This window comes from Dermochelys coriacea, chromosome 23 (genome assembly GCF_009764565.3).
Source record: "Dermochelys coriacea isolate rDerCor1 chromosome 23, rDerCor1.pri.v4, whole genome shotgun sequence".
Classification (NCBI taxonomy): Eukaryota; Metazoa; Chordata; order Testudines; family Dermochelyidae; genus Dermochelys; species Dermochelys coriacea.
This window is the reverse complement of record NC_050090.1, coordinates 2,432,447-2,448,345: the sequence shown is the minus strand read 5'-3', so window position 1 is coordinate 2,448,345 and position 15,899 is coordinate 2,432,447. Positions and strand designations below refer to the sequence as shown.

At 50.1% G+C, this 15,899-nt stretch overlaps 1 protein-coding gene across 12 annotated transcripts in view; it reads left to right on the top strand.

Moving 5' to 3' along the window:
- The first annotated feature begins 96 nt into the window (after positions 1 to 96).
- CATSPERG (cation channel sperm associated auxiliary subunit gamma) overlaps positions 97 to 15,899 on the top strand; it is a 44,534-nt gene continuing 28,731 nt past the window's right edge. For 7 of the 12 annotated variants that reach the window (XR_006276761.1, XR_006276760.1, XR_006276762.1 and 4 more), the window contains exons 1-12: positions 110 to 152; positions 2,169 to 2,407; positions 3,590 to 3,643; positions 4,762 to 4,906; positions 5,844 to 5,970; positions 6,942 to 7,011; positions 9,051 to 9,206; positions 10,657 to 10,828; positions 11,131 to 11,268; positions 12,722 to 12,787; positions 14,211 to 14,324; positions 15,207 to 15,257. Coding sequence is in view for 8 of the 12 variants with exons in the window: in XM_038381558.1 (XP_038237486.1) it covers positions 2,192 to 2,407; positions 3,590 to 3,643; positions 4,762 to 4,906; positions 5,844 to 5,970; positions 6,942 to 7,011; positions 9,051 to 9,206; positions 10,657 to 10,828; positions 11,131 to 11,268; positions 12,722 to 12,787; positions 14,211 to 14,324; positions 15,207 to 15,257 (1,309 nt within the window). In the remaining 4 variants the exon portion in view is untranslated. Of the gene's footprint in view, positions 191 to 2,168; positions 2,408 to 3,589; positions 4,907 to 5,843; positions 5,971 to 6,941; positions 7,012 to 9,050; positions 9,207 to 10,656; positions 10,829 to 11,130; positions 11,269 to 12,721; positions 12,788 to 14,210; positions 14,325 to 15,206; positions 15,258 to 15,899 lie in introns of all 12 variants that reach the window. The other 5 variants (XM_038381557.2, XM_038381562.1, XM_043501407.1 and 2 more) reach the window with 5 other exon arrangements.

Here is a 15,899-nt window from a genome sequence, read left to right as displayed (position 1 = left end):
CCAGCAGCCAACAGGGCGGCCGGGCGCCTCGGCGACGCCCCGCGAAGGGGCCGGGCCGAGCGCGGGAGGGCGCGCGCGCGACGTCTGACGTCATCCGCAGGGATCGGGCGGCGCGCGCGCGGAGTGCAAGCGGGAAGCCGTTGGCCGTTGGGGTGCGTGACGCCGTTGGGCGGTGTGTGACGTCAGGAAAGTGAGATGCGCGACGTCATACGGATGGATGATGTGCCACCGTGAGGGGACATCATTGGGCGGGAAAGGGGGGGGAATGACACCCTGAGGGGACCATGAACTCCTACGGGGAGCGGAGTGAGGTCGTGGGGGGTGATGTCAGGAGGAGATGCGCCAGAAGGGAACAGGATGTGATGTCATGCGGGAATGTGACCTGGAAAGGAGGGCGGGTGTGATGTCGGGAGGGGAGGGGAAGTGACGTCATAGGGAGGCTCGGGGCGTAAGCAGGTTGGGTCATTCCAGTGGTCCAAGACCATGAATCCCGCCTCCGAGCATCATGAGATGCAGCTTTTTGAGCCCATAGCGGGTGCGCTGGTCACACCTTCAAGCTGTTCTCCACAAGCGAAGGCTAGAAATGGGGTTTTTAAAAATGAAAGTGGAGATTCTCCTGTAAATTCATTCTTCAGGACCAGGGGCTTTAATAAGTTATCATGAGACTCATGATGAAATCGTGAGAATTAGCAATGCGGGGAACTGAAGCACGGGGGGGACTTGTCGTCTCTGAGTCCGTGGCCCAGCCGGGAAGAAAACCTTGGAGTCCCAGTTCCAACCCCTGGCTCTAACCCGTACGACACATGCCGTCTTAATCCTGTGCTATGCCAAATTATTTTGTGAGGCTACATTCCTTAAATGTTTATGAGGTGTATTGGGTCCCTTGGGTGGGAGATGCCAAGACTATCATTGTTACTACAGGTTTCAGAGTAGCAGCCGTGTTAGTCTGTATTTGCGAAAAGAAAAGGAGGACTTGTGAACAGCTGACGAAGTGCATCCGATGAAGTGAGCTGTAGCTCACGAAAGCTTATGCTCTAATAAATTTGTTACTCTCTAAGGTGCCACAAGTCCTCCTTTTCTTATTGTAACTACAGTACACATTACGGAATCTCCTTTAGGTATTTCCACCATGGTTTTCCACCAGGTGGCGTCCCATACCTGCCATAAACATCAGTCACCCCTAATTCTAGCTGCTCCTGCACATACTCTTAGGGAAAATTTCATATAAAACTTCCTATCTTCCAAAACCTAGTGGATTTCACACACTTGTGCTGCTTAGTTATCTCCTGTATTAACACCTTCCAATACCACAGCATGAGGTTTGTTTCTGATCCCTAGAAAGGAGCCACAAGATTTAAATAGAACTCCAGTTTAGAGCTGTGCAGCAGCCCTTGCTGATTTAGGGTCACATGGGCTTTTGCTGAGTTTCGGTTCACAGCCCCTGAGACTCACAGGAGAGTTTAAGTTCAAATGATTTCAAGACAAAACCTAGCTAGAACTGGCTGTTCTTCATGGTTTTAACACAAATCCCAGTTGGTGTAAATTGACGTAGATCCATTGCTGTCAATAGATCCGTGCTGATTTAAACCGGTTGAGCATCTGGCCCCAAAACTGAAATCCCTCTGGGGATCCTAGAGAGTGGGAGGCAGTTAATTCTGAATTCAGGCCCAGATGCTCAAAAGTATTTAGGTTAAGTGCCTAAAGACTCCTCCAAGCTATGACCTCCCGTTCACTCTGAAACTCTTTCCTGACTGCATTCCAATTCAGTATTTAAACACTGTCTCCCAAAAATCCTCATGTAGTTTCAGCTGGCTAGAATGGTATTCTTCTTCACTTCTCATCCCAGACTGCTGTATATTATTGCTGTGTGGTGGTAAAAACAGCTGCTATGCTCCATCCCAGAGCTGGCTACATTTCATTGCTGGGAGAGCAACCATGTAAACAGCTACGGCATTTCATGCCTTTTACTAGTAGATAAAGTGCTCCCTTCTAGAACAGCTGCCATGTCCCACTCCAGAGGTGGCTGCATTTTGGTGCTGTGTGAAGTAATCCCTGTATTTATATCAGTTTCTTAGGCAGATTGATCAACTGTTTTACTATATCAGGGTTAGATATGATTATTCTTAATTAAGTGGCTAGAAAGCTTCAATGTTTCATTTATTCTTCAGGGTCCCTGTGTAGAAACCAAGAGATGCAGAATATGCAGCATCGTTTTGCCCTGCTGGTGCTGCTGCACATGCAGGTTTGCCAGCTGTTGAAGGACTGCGAGTGGAAAGTTGTGCTCAATGATTTTGATAATCTAGGTGGGGACCAAGCTGTGTTTTTTAGGCAGCACCCAGTCACTAGCGTAGCATCTGTGTTCCAGAATCTGACAGACTCGGCCATAGACCTGAATGATAAAAATTCGGTGAGTGTGACTTTTTCAGAAGGCTTGGCAGGAGGATGCGGGATATAGAAAAGGGCTTGATTCTGCTCTCACATTAGCTCTGACCTCATTGGGCTCAATACTCCATTTTTGTACAGGCAAATTTGCCTGTGTAAGGTTGAGATGGTTTAAACCTTCCCACTAGTAAATTTTACCTACTTAACTTTTGAACAAAGCTGGAGCCTGATTCTTTTCACGCTTACCTTGGTGTAAATCAGGAGTAAATCCACTGAAGTCAATGGAGTTACACTGGTGTAAAACTGTGACAGCCCCCGGAAAGTCATTGATTTTGAAAGTTTATTTTTTCTGTGGCAGCATGAAGAAGCTTCTCCAATAGTCTTCATGCTTAACAATAGCTGGAGGATCAGTGTGGTCTGTGTAGTTTTTCGATAGGTTTAGAAGGATTAGATTTAAACATCCATTTCATCATACACATATAAACTGACAGAAACATAGCCATTGATAACAATTGAAATGTACAGATCAGCAAAGTAAGAAAAAAGCTGCTTGAGAACTTATTAGAGTTTGGTATAAGGCTACGCACTTTGCATATTTTGACATGACGTTGGAAGTGTGTGTTTTAACAGCTAGAAAGCTTTAATATTTTGAATCTCAACACCTACTGTCATTAAGTAATTATTGTCTGACCCGCCCCATTGGCTGACCTCCCGTAATTTCCCGCAGCTGTGAAAATTTAAATCAATAAAAATTTTAAAATGCTTAAAAAAACAATATTGATATTATCCATCAAAATTATAAAAAAATCAAAATTGAATTCTGCCTGCCAAGTTTTTAGAGCAGGTGACTCCTGTGTTCTGTTTCCTGTTCTGCCACTGGAGTGGTGGAAGATAATCCACTGAAGAAGAATGTGGTATGCTGGCTGGAACAGGAGAGTAGGATGTATCTGCAGCTCTGGGAAGGAGAGTAGTTCATGGCAGGGGAATGGGAGTCAGGATTTGCAGGGATTGTTCCCAGCTCTTCTGATGACTTGGGCAGTATGGTATGGACGCTGGGAAGTGGACAGAGAACCAACAGCCACTTTCACTTCGACCATTAAACGGCCCTGCAATTTGTCTTTGAATTTGAGGAAAAGTCCCGGTTAGCACTTGTCGACCCAAACTTTCAAGGCGTGTTTCTGAACAGTCTGCTTCTCCTTTCTGACAGCACTACCTGGGCTTCCCGTACTACCTGAAAATCAATCTAACCTGCCTCACTCAGGTACAGTAAAGAGATCTCGTTGCAATTGGAGAGTGCAGCCACCAGGGTCTTCATGTGCCCCTGCTGCTCTTAAAAATTGGTATTGTTAGTAATAACCGTGTAACGTTTGTGGTCTAATTAATTGTACATGTTATTCTTTACACTGGAAAGATTTCTTATTTTATTGACATGACACTTCCAGATAACCATGTGACTGGACTCTCACTAGTCTAACATTTTAACGGTCACAACTGCGGCGGCTGTGAATTTGGTATGGCCGCAAAACACCATGAATCCGGAAATGACTGAAAAAACAGCCCCACCTGGTGTTCTTTGGAGGTATCTGTCTCAGGCCTGGTCTATGCTGGAAGTGCTTTGCACCACAGTATAGGAATACAGGTCCAAAACACCAACAAGGCGCTCGTAGGGTGGATGCAGTAAACCCACCACTGCTGGCAAGGGAAACAGGCTGTAGTGGGAAGGGCATAGTTTTGTTGGCAGAGTTGTGTCTACATTAGGGACTTCTGCTGGCCCAACTCTGTCAGTCAAGGATCACCCCTCTTCCCACCCACATGGCCTGGCCTCAGGTACTTACATGGTGCCCATCACTGTAGTAGCTGAGCATATCGTAATTTTTAATGTGTTGATCCCCACAACACTCCTATGAGGCAGGGAAGGGCTATTTTCCCCATTGTACAGAGCGGCTAAGGGACTTGTCCAAGATCACATAAGGAGTCTGTGGCAGAGCCAGGACTGGAACTCATGTCTCCCAAGTCCTTGGTATGTCCTTTGCCCTAACCATGGGGCCCTCCTTCCTCCCCTCATATAATGTGCTGCATCCGTCAGCCTCAGGACACTTTACCAACAAGGGTAAGTGTCCCTATCCTCATCTCATATGTGGGGAAACTGAGGCACGGGGCAGCAACTTGCCCAGTGCCACACAGCAAGGCAGTGGCAGAGCAGGGAATGGCTCCAGCATTCCAGGCTAGCACCCCCCAAGAACTGCACTAGAGGGCTTCAAGCAGGGGTCGCGTGTGATCCTCCAAGCCAACAAAAGCTGCGCTGGCTCAGTGCTCGGGGCGGGGAGTTCAGCCCCTCAGTACGGTAGCTCCTTTCTTTCCTCTCTTCCTTCCCTCCAGGATGCGGTGAAAGTCATTCGCAAGGCTCACCTGACTGGGCTGCGGCCCATTGTGACTGTAAGGTTCGAAGCATCCGTCAATCCAGAGCATCAGAAACCCGAGCAGCTGCAGATTGAGATGAAAGGCGCCCCTTACCGGCTCCAGGGTATTCTGCTCCTGTTCCATTTCAGTGCAAATACTAGCGGTTCCCTCTGCAGGTGGTTGCTGGTACTACAGCTTGGCGAGCCCAGGGTTCTACTCTCTTGTTACCTGAGTTACTTGGCTCTAGGGTAGGGGGTGAAATCCCACCCCCCATGCTGAGAGATAGGCCAAGGATCAGGCACTGCTTAAGTTTCCTTTTGAGGGTTTAAATGGGACTTAAATGGCTCATCAGGCTTTGTGCCGGGCCCCATAGCCAAGCCCATAACCTTGCCCTGGGAATCCACCTAGAGAGACAGGAGTTAGGCATTTTCCTTTGGTCCTTGGCTTCTTCCCTGTTTGTTGGAGGAAGTGAGGAGCTGCTGCAACCATGAGAGCAAGACAGATGGATGGGGAGGCAGAGGGTGATAGCAGAGGGAAGGATAGAGAGAAATTACAGAGGGAAAGACGGAGAGATGTCTGCCTCCACTCATGGCTATGGTCAGAGTCTCATTTATGCCAAGGCCCTGCTGTGGGGAGCTCTGGCAACATGAAAGGGGCTCTGAATGGGCAGAAAGAACCCCTGGAGAAGGAATTCTGCAGCTAGTGTAAGGGACCTATACTGGCCTGCCCTACCTGGGTGTAGGGGGCAGATCATACCTTTCTGCCCTCCCGCCCTCTCAGATTGAGGGAATGGCCAGAGTGCACTACGCTATGGCTGTTCTCTGCTTCCATCAGAAGCAAAGCATAAGTCACAGCAGCCGCAAGGCTGCTCTAACTTACACCAGAGGCTGGGCCAGGCCCTGCACAGCCCCAGAATATGGGTAGTCCAAAGGGTTTAAAGCCACCTTTGCCCCGTCCCTGTCCCAAGTACAGGAGTGGAGTGACTGAGAATCAGCCCGCCCCGCTCATATGAGAGTGTCCAAGCCTCGTTGGGTATCTCTTTGTCTCTTGGGCACCGACAGGGCCTTGTGCCAGTGAAGAGGTTTGCCAGATGTGCTGGTACACGCCCATGCCAATGATGAAGAGGAGTGTGATGATGGAGGTCCTGGTGGAGAGCAATGGCCTGGGCCTTGAGGTGGACAGCAAGAGGTGAGGAGGGCTGGCGCTGCCTGGGTGTCCTTTTGTTCTGCTTGTTGCAGGGACGGTCCAGGACCCCCAGGGCTGCCTCAGTAACCTGCAAGGAGTCAGAGAGCTGCCTGAAATGGAGGGAGATGACAGTTGCCCTCCTCCCTAAAGGGGACCTACAGAGAGGGAAAACTGGGCTTCTGTCCTTCGACCCTCTGGGATGACTCTGATGTAATCATTTACGGCATGTCATCAGGATGTGTAGCGCTGTACAGATGGAATACAGACCTGAGGAGATCCATCCGTCCATCCACCCCTCCGGGCATCCGTATGACAGTTAGATAGATATTTGCAGTGGTGTGTGAGCCTTGTTGTGAGCCTAGGATAGATAGATAGGTAAAAATGAAGTACTGTATAAAACCCCAGGATGAGTGGATATATAGTACTTCAGGAGAGAGAGAGAAAGAATAATTTTATCATCTATTTATTTCCTTATATAGCTAGATCCATCTAACCCCATACATTATCTATCTATCTATCTATCTATCTATCCATGGCTTTCTGTCTGTCTGTCTATCCATCTGTCCATGCTCCCTGGACATTTATACTTATCTTTCCTGGGCATTTATACCTCACTTGACTTTAAAGACGGTTGGTGGTACTCAATTCCTCTTAGGAGGCACTCACAACCTCCCTGGACTGGACCCCTAATATTACAGCTGGCCAGGGGATGGTCAGCTTTTTGCCTTGCTGTTGTGCTTTTGAGGAGCAAATGTTTGGCCTGTAGTATGCTCCAAACAGCAGGTGACATTAAGACAGTTGGTCCATGGGAAGCAGTTGGGATCTTCCCTGATGTGGGCTAGCCCTGCACCTCAAGATATGACTCCAGTCAAGCACAGAGGCATTGTGGGAAACGCCCCTGGCCCATACGACAATTTTTTAAATGAATCCGAGCAAAGATATTTTTTATAAATCAGTTTTTCTTCTGTTTACAGATTTTTGATGAATATTAACGGCTACATGAAGAAAACTGAGACCGGTTTACAGTCTTCCCTAGGAGACAAGGTAAATTGTGGTAAAGGGTTTGTCTTTGCTAGAAAAAAAGCTGTGTTCTTAACTCATGTTAGTGAATATCAGGTAAAACCCTAGAGAAAACAGAGTAGTTTTAACATGAGTTAGAATAACAACACCAAGCTTTTTTATGGTGCTTTTTATCTTTAGATCTCAAAGCGCTTTATCCCCATTTTAGAGTTGGGAAACTGAGGCACAGAAGAGGGAACGTGACTTGTCCAAAGTCACCTGGCAGGCCAGGAGCAGAGCCAGAAATAGACTCCAGGTCTGCTAAGTGCCAGTTTAGGCCTCTAACTACTAGGCACCATTGCTTCCCTGCCAAGCTTGGTCGGAAGTCTGGGTATTTACTCAGGCGGCTAGCCCATGCTGATGCTCATCCTGCCACAGCTTCCCTGCTATTGGTCCCCGTGCTAGCTAGATTAAAGCTAACAGGGGTGTGCTGCGCGAGCTACAGTCACACATCCCAACTGTGGTGTAGATGTACCCTTATACCACATCTACAATAGCAAGCCTACAGTGGCGCAGCTGTTCTGCTGCAGCTGAGCTGCCGTAAGACCGCTCATGTATCCACTCAGTGCTGACGGGAGAGAGCTGTCCGGTGGGCATCATAAAACCATCCCCACGAGCGATGATAGATATATCAGCTGGAGACCCTCAGGGGATGTTTTTTTCACACCCCTGAGTTTTGCGGACTTAAGCAGTGGTGTAGACATGACCTGAGTGCCAAGGTGAGAAACGAAAAGACACACACCCTGGCCTTTTCTCCCCTTCTGCCGTTGGCACCTTCTGGGTCAGTGTTTCCTGAACAGTGGGTCCTGACCCACCAGTGGATCGCAGGAAGATTCTAGATGGGTTGACGGTCCAGTGTGAAAGGGGATCCCAGGGCATGTGCGGGAGGTTGGAGAGCAAGTGTCAGGGATCCACCAAATCAGTGCTAGGCCCCCAGCTTTGGAACGATCTCTAGGAGGAACCCCTTTGGTGTGCGAGAACCCCACGGGGTCCCACTCCACAGGGTAAGCCATGCGGCCTCACCGCCTCCTTGACTGAACTTCTGGGGCAACAGTCCCCCTACTTCATCCCATGCGCTCTGCCCAGCAAGTCTAGCTGAGAAAACCTCCTGGTAGAGATTGGCTCACTCTGCAGAGATGAATGCACTTCTCCCAGGATTTGCAGTGACACTCAAACGGCTAAGTCAGAACAGCTCAGGAAGTCCTTAGGGCAGCTGGAGAACTGACTCCATGTTGAAGTGTTGTTCTCTCTCCCTCAATTCCCCAGGGAAAGCCCTGACTCATTCCAGCAGCCACTCTTCCCCCCCCCACCTCCCGCCTCTCCAGTTCTTTGTTCTCCAGTTGGGGGATGTTGCCTAGCTGCCCTGCTGAGAGGTGGGAAAATCCTTCTCCTTCCATGCTGGGGGTTGCTAGCATCAACGTCTTGTGATTAGGTTTGCTTGAGAAGATTTTCCATTGATATGGGGTCAGTCAAGCCTATCCTTCTGTTAATGACCCATTCGGGCTCAGACAGCCAGGCAGCATCCCTACCTACGTCTCTGATCCTGCCCTGAGAGCAAACAGTTCTTTTCCCCCCTGACTGCACCGCCATGTGAAATACGAGGGAAACTGAGGCACACGTCAGCTTCATAAAAATATTACAGAAAATTCCCACTTCATCCCAACAAGCCCACCCTGTATTCACCCCGCAGCAGTGGTTCCTGTCCCATGGGGCTGAGCTCAGCTCCTCCCTGTGGGTGTTGCCACCTGGGGTACGGGGGTCATGGCCCCGCCCTGGTTTGGCCTGGGCATGTTGGAGGAGTGGCTGAAATTGCAGTGTCAGGGCAGAGGGTGCTGCGGAGGGCAATTGGTGCCCCTTCACTGGGGCAAGGAGGAGGTGGAGGTGGCAGCGAAGGAGAAGAAGGATGCTAGCTTATAATTTTGGGGGCCTCCCCCCCACAAATTTGGACCCTGGTGTGGGTTGCAAAACTAGCTCAAATGCAGTTGTGGGTGACCGTGGTAGAAAGTTTGGAACTGCTGTTCTAGGTTACAACACTGGTGGAGGTAATGTCACTGTACAGCCCGACTCGTCCCATTTGGTCCACCTTCAATCAAGCCCCTGTGCTGATCCTCGGGGGATTCCACGCTTACAAAATCATTCTGGTTTCAGACTCGGAGTTTGCGGATTTCACTGCAGTGGAGGTAAAGAGAGCTGGGAAGGGGGGGGTTGGATCCCTTCAGAAGGCAGCCGCAATGACACACCTCTGCCAGTTAGGGCTCAATCCCGTTCCCATTGAAGTAGAGGAATGTCACTGCAGATTTACACCGGTGACAGGCGCAGAGATCGAATCGGAGTCCTTGTCTGAAAAGTGGCTCCTATAATAATAACTGAACTGCTGTGGTGTCAGGTGTTTATGTGTATGCTCTGATTTCACATTCGATCGGCTCAGTTTACAAGAGAGGGAAAGGAAGGTAGAAGAAGGAGCCTGGGAGTCAGGACTCCTGGGTTCCATTGCTGCCCCTGGGAGAGAGTTTAGTCTAATGGTGAGTGCAGGGGACAGGGAGTCAGGACTCCTGAGTTCTATTCCCAGATCCAGCGAGGAATGTGGTATAGTGATGAGAGGTGTGTTGTGAAACAGCAGCAACTAGTAAAACAGCAACCTAGCTTCTGGTCTCTTATTTTTGATTTAACAACAGTAATGTAACATATATTTATTTTTCCCCTTTTATCCGGAAGCCTATTACACACTTAAATCAATATTCGCCACCAGCTCTGGTTCCAATTTCATTCCCTTCGGTGCAAATCAGGATATATGCCCCTGCAGTCAGTAACGTTACACTGGCATGCAGTTTCCATGAGGTCGAAATCTGGCCTTCTTTCTACAATGATTCCTTCCATGGAAACACGATCATTGCATTGTCAGTGAAACGTCAGGGACCAGATCTTTAGCTGTTGTCAATCAGCAGAGCTCTATTGACCACAGCAGTTTACCCCAGCAGAGAATTTGGACTCAGGTTGTTTAGTGGAGAAGCTGGGCCAGATCCCAGATTCAGATCTGGCCTCCACTGGGCCCAGTCCTGCACTAATGAAATCCCTGGTGACTTGGGTCTCCCTGCACCGTGTCTCCTTCCTTGGCTTCCCTGTGTTGCTGGCTGCAGGTGTGAAAGTCCCTGAATAGGAATCTGAACTAAGCTGGACTGAATGCAACAGGAGTGTTTTGCAACAAGTGATTTACAGCAGTAAAAACCAAGGTAGCCGAAAGGAACAGTCAGAAAAATGGTGCATGATCACCTCCCTCAAAAGAAGATTACAGAGCTGGGCAGAGAGAGCAGCAGGTAAACAAGACACAGCTGGTGGGGCAGCTGGAGAAGTCTGGTAGGCCCAAGAACCGTGGGCCAGACCCAGGCAGGGTCCCCAGGGAGAGTGTGCCAAGTTGTGAATTTATTTACAGCAGTGCAAAGTGAGTGTGAACCACTGCCTTTCGGAATGCCCGCTTGGCACTGGTGTCAATGACAAGGCTGGGGAAGACGGCGGAAGACGGAGGAGCAGGCCTTGGGAGCTTTACCACTAATTGAAATGGGAGCAGGATTGGCCCCTAGCTGAGATCAGGATTGGGCCCGCTGCCCCTAATTTGTCCTCTCTGTGCTTCAGGTGGCGATCGACAGCTGCTGGATCGGGTCCCTGAACTGCCCCCTGTACATGTTCTCCTCCTCCATTTACGATGCCATCGCTATGGAAAGTGTGCTGTTCATCCGTCAGAACCAGCTGGTCTATTACTTCACTGGGAACTATTCGGTCCTTTCTCCTCGTGTGCCGGGATCCAGTAAGAGAAGCCAGAAATGGCCAAGACCCATCAGCTTCCCTGCCCAAAGGGGAAGGTGATCTAGTGGTTAGGGAACCAGCCTGGGAGGTGGGAAACACCAGTTTAATTTCCTGCATTGTCACAGAGTTCTTCTGTTACCTGGGGCTTCACTTAGCTTCTCTGGACCTTAGTTCCCCATCTGCAACACAGGAATGCTAGCACAGGGTTACCTTGAGGATCAGTGCATCAAAGACTGGGAGATACCCAGCTGCCATGGTGATGGGGCCATATGATCTAAGACAGAGTCTCTCTCTTCTCTCTAGGCCTCTGGACCCGTGTGCTGAACGACATCTGCGTGTCACAGTTAAACCCTGTGCATTTCCCCCACAATGGCTCCGAGTATGTGATTGCTGTAGGAGGGGGAATGCACGAAGGAGAATTTTTCCTTGGCACCATTCGCGGTATGACGTGCGAGACAGATAATTCGCCCCAGGAGCTTTGTTGCTTCACACCAGCTGAGGACCTGATCCAGTGTCCCACAGATTGGCAGCCACCCCCTTAGAGTGTTTATTGCTCTGGCCCCTTTGCACGGGCAGCAGCTGGTGCCACATTTAGTGCTGGTGAAGGGAGCTGGACTGATAGCCAGGGGAGAAGAGCCCACCCTGCAGACAAATAAGTGGCAGCTGTTAAAGTTTTGCAACCTGCATTGCCTGAAGGGCCATATCTTTAATTATTATTGTGTGTATCAGCCCCGCATTGTGCCAGGCGCTGCATAGACCACATCTGAGAATTGGGCCCCCATCAGGCCAGGCACTGCACAGATCCCAACTAAGATTAGGGGCCCTTTGTGCCAGGTGCTGCTCGGACACACATTGAGAGACAAGGCAGACATGGAAGGGACTATTATCCCCACGTTATAGGTGGGGAACAGAGGCCCCGGTAGATGCAGTGACTAGCCTAGGGTCAGATCTCCTGAGTCCCAGCCTGAACCAGAAGGCCATCCTTCCTTCTGGTGCCTTAGCCAGCAGGCAGCTAAGGTGCTGAGTAACTGACAGTACAAGCCAACTGCATGCCAAGGGTGTAGCCATAGGTGGGCGATAGCCCACCCACTTAGCATCCAGGCCCAGCCCCCAGCCCTGGCTCTGCTCTGGCCCAAGCACTTGCCCCGCTCCGCCTACCTGCCCAGTGCTCCAACCAGGGAGTGGGGTCAGGGCATGGGGCCTTGCTCCACCCGCGTGGCACTCCTGCAGGGGCTGGGCGGGTGGAGCGGGGCAAGACCCTGCACCCTGGCTAGAATGCCAGGCAGGTGGGCGGAGTGGAGCAAGCCCCTGTGCTCCCACCCTGCTCCCTGGCAGGAACACCCATTTTTCCAGGCCCCCGGGTTGGCCCAGTGGCTAATCTGCCACTGGGAGGAGGGCGAGCGAGCGAGCGGGCAGCTGGTGGCAGTAGAGGAGATCTTCAAAAAAGTAGGCCAGCCACCTAAGGGAGCCAGGAGCCATGCGTTAGGGTGACCACATAGCAAGTGTGAAAAAACGGGATGGGGGTGAAGGGTAATAGGTGTCTATACAAACAAAGCCCCAAATATCAGGACTGTCCCTATAAAATCAGGACCTCTGGTCACCCTACCATGCACGTTGGAGAGCAGTGTCTCCTCTTGGAGCTGCATGCGCGCCCCGGGCTGTGGGGAGCCCCTGGCCAAAGGGTCTATCCATCGCCCCGTGCAAAGCCACATGCAGGTGGTGGGGGGAGGCGGGCCCCCCATTCCTCCTGCCTCCCAGCCCCCTATAACTGCTCATCTACCCAAAGTCAGGGCCCACCCAAATATCGCATGCTGGCTACTCCACTGTTGCACGTATGTGTTGGGGGCCACTGGCCCAACTAGCTGAAACCCTGCAGCTCTTTTCTCCCCTCCAGATGGAGTCGTTCAGTTTCCTGAATCACACGCCAGGGGGAGGAAGACAGTGTGCGAATATTTGAAGAGTATGTGCCTTTTGGGTCCTTGTGTTCCTCAGGGTCCCCAGCTGGTATTAATGGGAGTCGCTCCACTGGACTCAATGGGGCCAGATCCCCAGCTGACATATATTGGCTGCAGTGCCATTGAAATAGGCATAGGCTTAGCTTTGTTCTGATTTACACCGGCTGAGGTTCTGGCTCAGCGTTTATGTGGTGCTGTGCAGGAGCCTCACAAAATTATAACATTTGGGGCTAGAGGTTGGAGCAGAGAGGGTAGGATTCAGGACACCTGGGTTCTATTTCCACCTCTGGAAAGGGAGTGGGGCCTAGTGATTGGAACAGTGGGGCTGGAAGGCAGTCAGGACTCCTGTGTCCATTCTCAGCCCTGCTGTTGACTGGCTGTTGGACCTTGGGGTAGAGAGGCTGGCTGTTAAGGTCCTGGGGCTGAAGTTCAACAGACTCCCATTGTGTTGGGATTAATTGGGGGAGGGAGGGTCTGTTACAGAGAAAAGGCTCAGCCGTGAATCCCCAAATAAATCCATGAACAAAGGCTCCAGCTCCCAGCTGCAGGAGTAAAAATTATTTAAACCACAAAATGCGAGCCAGCTCCACAGCTGCTGCAGCCTCCCTGAATCAGAGGAGCACACCCTGCCATATCACCCCGGTCAGACACCAGCCAAGCTCCATCCTCCAGCCAGTTAGGTTCTTTGCCCCTCACTGCTCCTATCTAGAGGCTGGGTCCTCCTCAGAGGGCTAGACACCTTCTTCTCATTTCCAGCCTCCTGGACATGTTCTCCTCCTCCATTTTCGATGCCATCGCTACGGAAAGCAATCCAGTCCCCTCTCAGGGTTAGTCTACACTGAAAACTTATATCGGCATGGCTCCGTGTGAAAAACCCACACCCCTGAGAGACCTAGTCCAGCTGACCTCTCCCCCAGTGTAGACAGTGCTAGCTCAACGGAAGAATTCTTTCTAGCTGCTGCCTCTGCGGGAGGTGAATTGACTACAGTGATGGGAGAACCCCTCCCATTTTAAGTGTAGACATAGCCTCAGCCTGCCATTTGTCAGGCAAAACAAGCTCTTTCTTTCCTTTCAAGAGATCAGCTCTCCAGTCCCCTGATCATCCTCGGAGCCCTTCTTCTACACCGGTTCCCATTTGAATCCATTTTTATTGAGCATGGGGGACCAGAATTGGAGCCAGTATTCTAGATGACGTCACCTGGAACTCTGGCTCCAGTTCTGTGACACTGGTGCAATGGAACACTGGTGCAATTCTGGAACACCGGTACAATGGAACACTGGTGAAATTCTGGAACACTGGTACAATGAAGCAGTGACATGTTATATGAGGAGACTGTTGCTTATTCAGAATCATCGCCACAGAGATATTTAGAAAGAGCGGTTTGGAAAGATTTTGCTGCCTCTCTCTTTCTCTCTCTCCACTTTCAGTTTCTTGCACGATCCTCTGGGCCATCTACATCACCGAAGAGGAGAAGATTGTGCTGCTGGTGGAAGAGACGAAAAAGAACGAGTCCAGTTACTACATTGTGGCCTACGATCAAGGTCAGGCTGTCGTTCTATACCGATACAAGCGTAAAGCCAGCTGCTGTGAATCAGCGTCATTCCATTGAAGTCTGTGGAGCGACGCTAAGGTTCATGTGCTGCGAATTGGGTCCCTAAGTGGGCTGTGTCGGGGCAGGGAGCAGGGGGGCAGAATGTGTTGTCAGAACTTGCTAGCCCCAATGCTCAGCAGGGAAGGGCCTCAGGAGGGAGTTAGCCCTCGCAGATGGTGTTGGTTTATCTCGGGTGTGATGGTGATGATCTAATAATAGTGATCTAATAATTGGACCATGGAGGAGAACTGAATGTCTCTGGGGCTGCCTTTTCCCACCTAGATTATTGGTTCAACTCCAGCCAAGGTCAGTAGCAAATGAAAATGATTACTATCTACTGAATGGCTATCAGCCAATCCAGCCCTTGGTGAATAACTGTTCCTATCACTGCAAACGGCCCCAGCCTCAGCAGAGAGGCCGAGGACAAAATGGTGACAGGGACTGAACTGCCCACTAGAAGTCATCTTTCTAGGTCAGGACTAAGAGTGTGTCTTCACTGCAACCCAGGGTGTGATTGCAGCTTGGGTAGACATACCTACGCTAGCTTAACCCATGCTAGCATGGCTAAAAATAGCGGTGTACATGTGGAGGCACACATTCCCCATGTGATCTTGGGCGAGTCACTTAGCTGCTCTGTGACTCGATTTCCCCATCTGCACAGTGGAGATAATAGCACTGCCCTACCTCCCAGGGAGCTGTGGGGCTAAACGCATGAAAGATTGTGATTCTATGGGAACAGGGGGCCATGTACGTACAAAGATTTAACAAGGTGAGTTCACATAATAAACAGACACTGCTGTAACTTGTCATTCCCATGTTTGTTTGCTCATAGTCAATGCAGCTTTCAGGATGTTGTACCACTTACCTCGCTTCATACCCAAAGGTAAGAACCCACCTTGGAACATTCTAACAGGCTTTGATCAGAGAGGCAGAGATATCCTGGTAGACGCCATAGATTGGAAAGTGCAGCCGGCCCTGCCAGTCCACACCCCCTCCAAACCCAGAGCATGATTGTTCCCTACAGGGCTCTGCCCAGCCTCTCTCTCAATCTGTCTATGGCTTTGAAGGGGAGAAGATCACAGTGCACGAGGGAATTTTTGGAGCGAGACAGCAGGGTCCACATGGAGAATTAGTGCACGGCAGGCTAGTATGGGGTAGATTTACACCACAAGCCGCCTGTTTGTACTGATAAGCCCTTGGTTAAAGCGCATTAAATTCCCATGCAGATGCTCTGATTCAAAATAAAAGTGGCCTTCATTTGGATTCACTGAACTCACTTCCAAAGTGAAATTAGAGTCAGGCCTGGTCTACACTGCAAATTTTCGTCAACAACTATGGCGCTCGGAGATGTGAAAAAATACACTACTATTGTCCCCATAGTGTAGACGTGGCCTCACTTTAATTCAGATTAAGAGCATCCACACAGAGGCTTAATGCATTTTAACTAATTCACATTGGAAGTTAATTTGGATTAATTTTCCTGATTGTCCCTGTGTAGAAAAGCAAAAAAAGGAACTCTTATTCT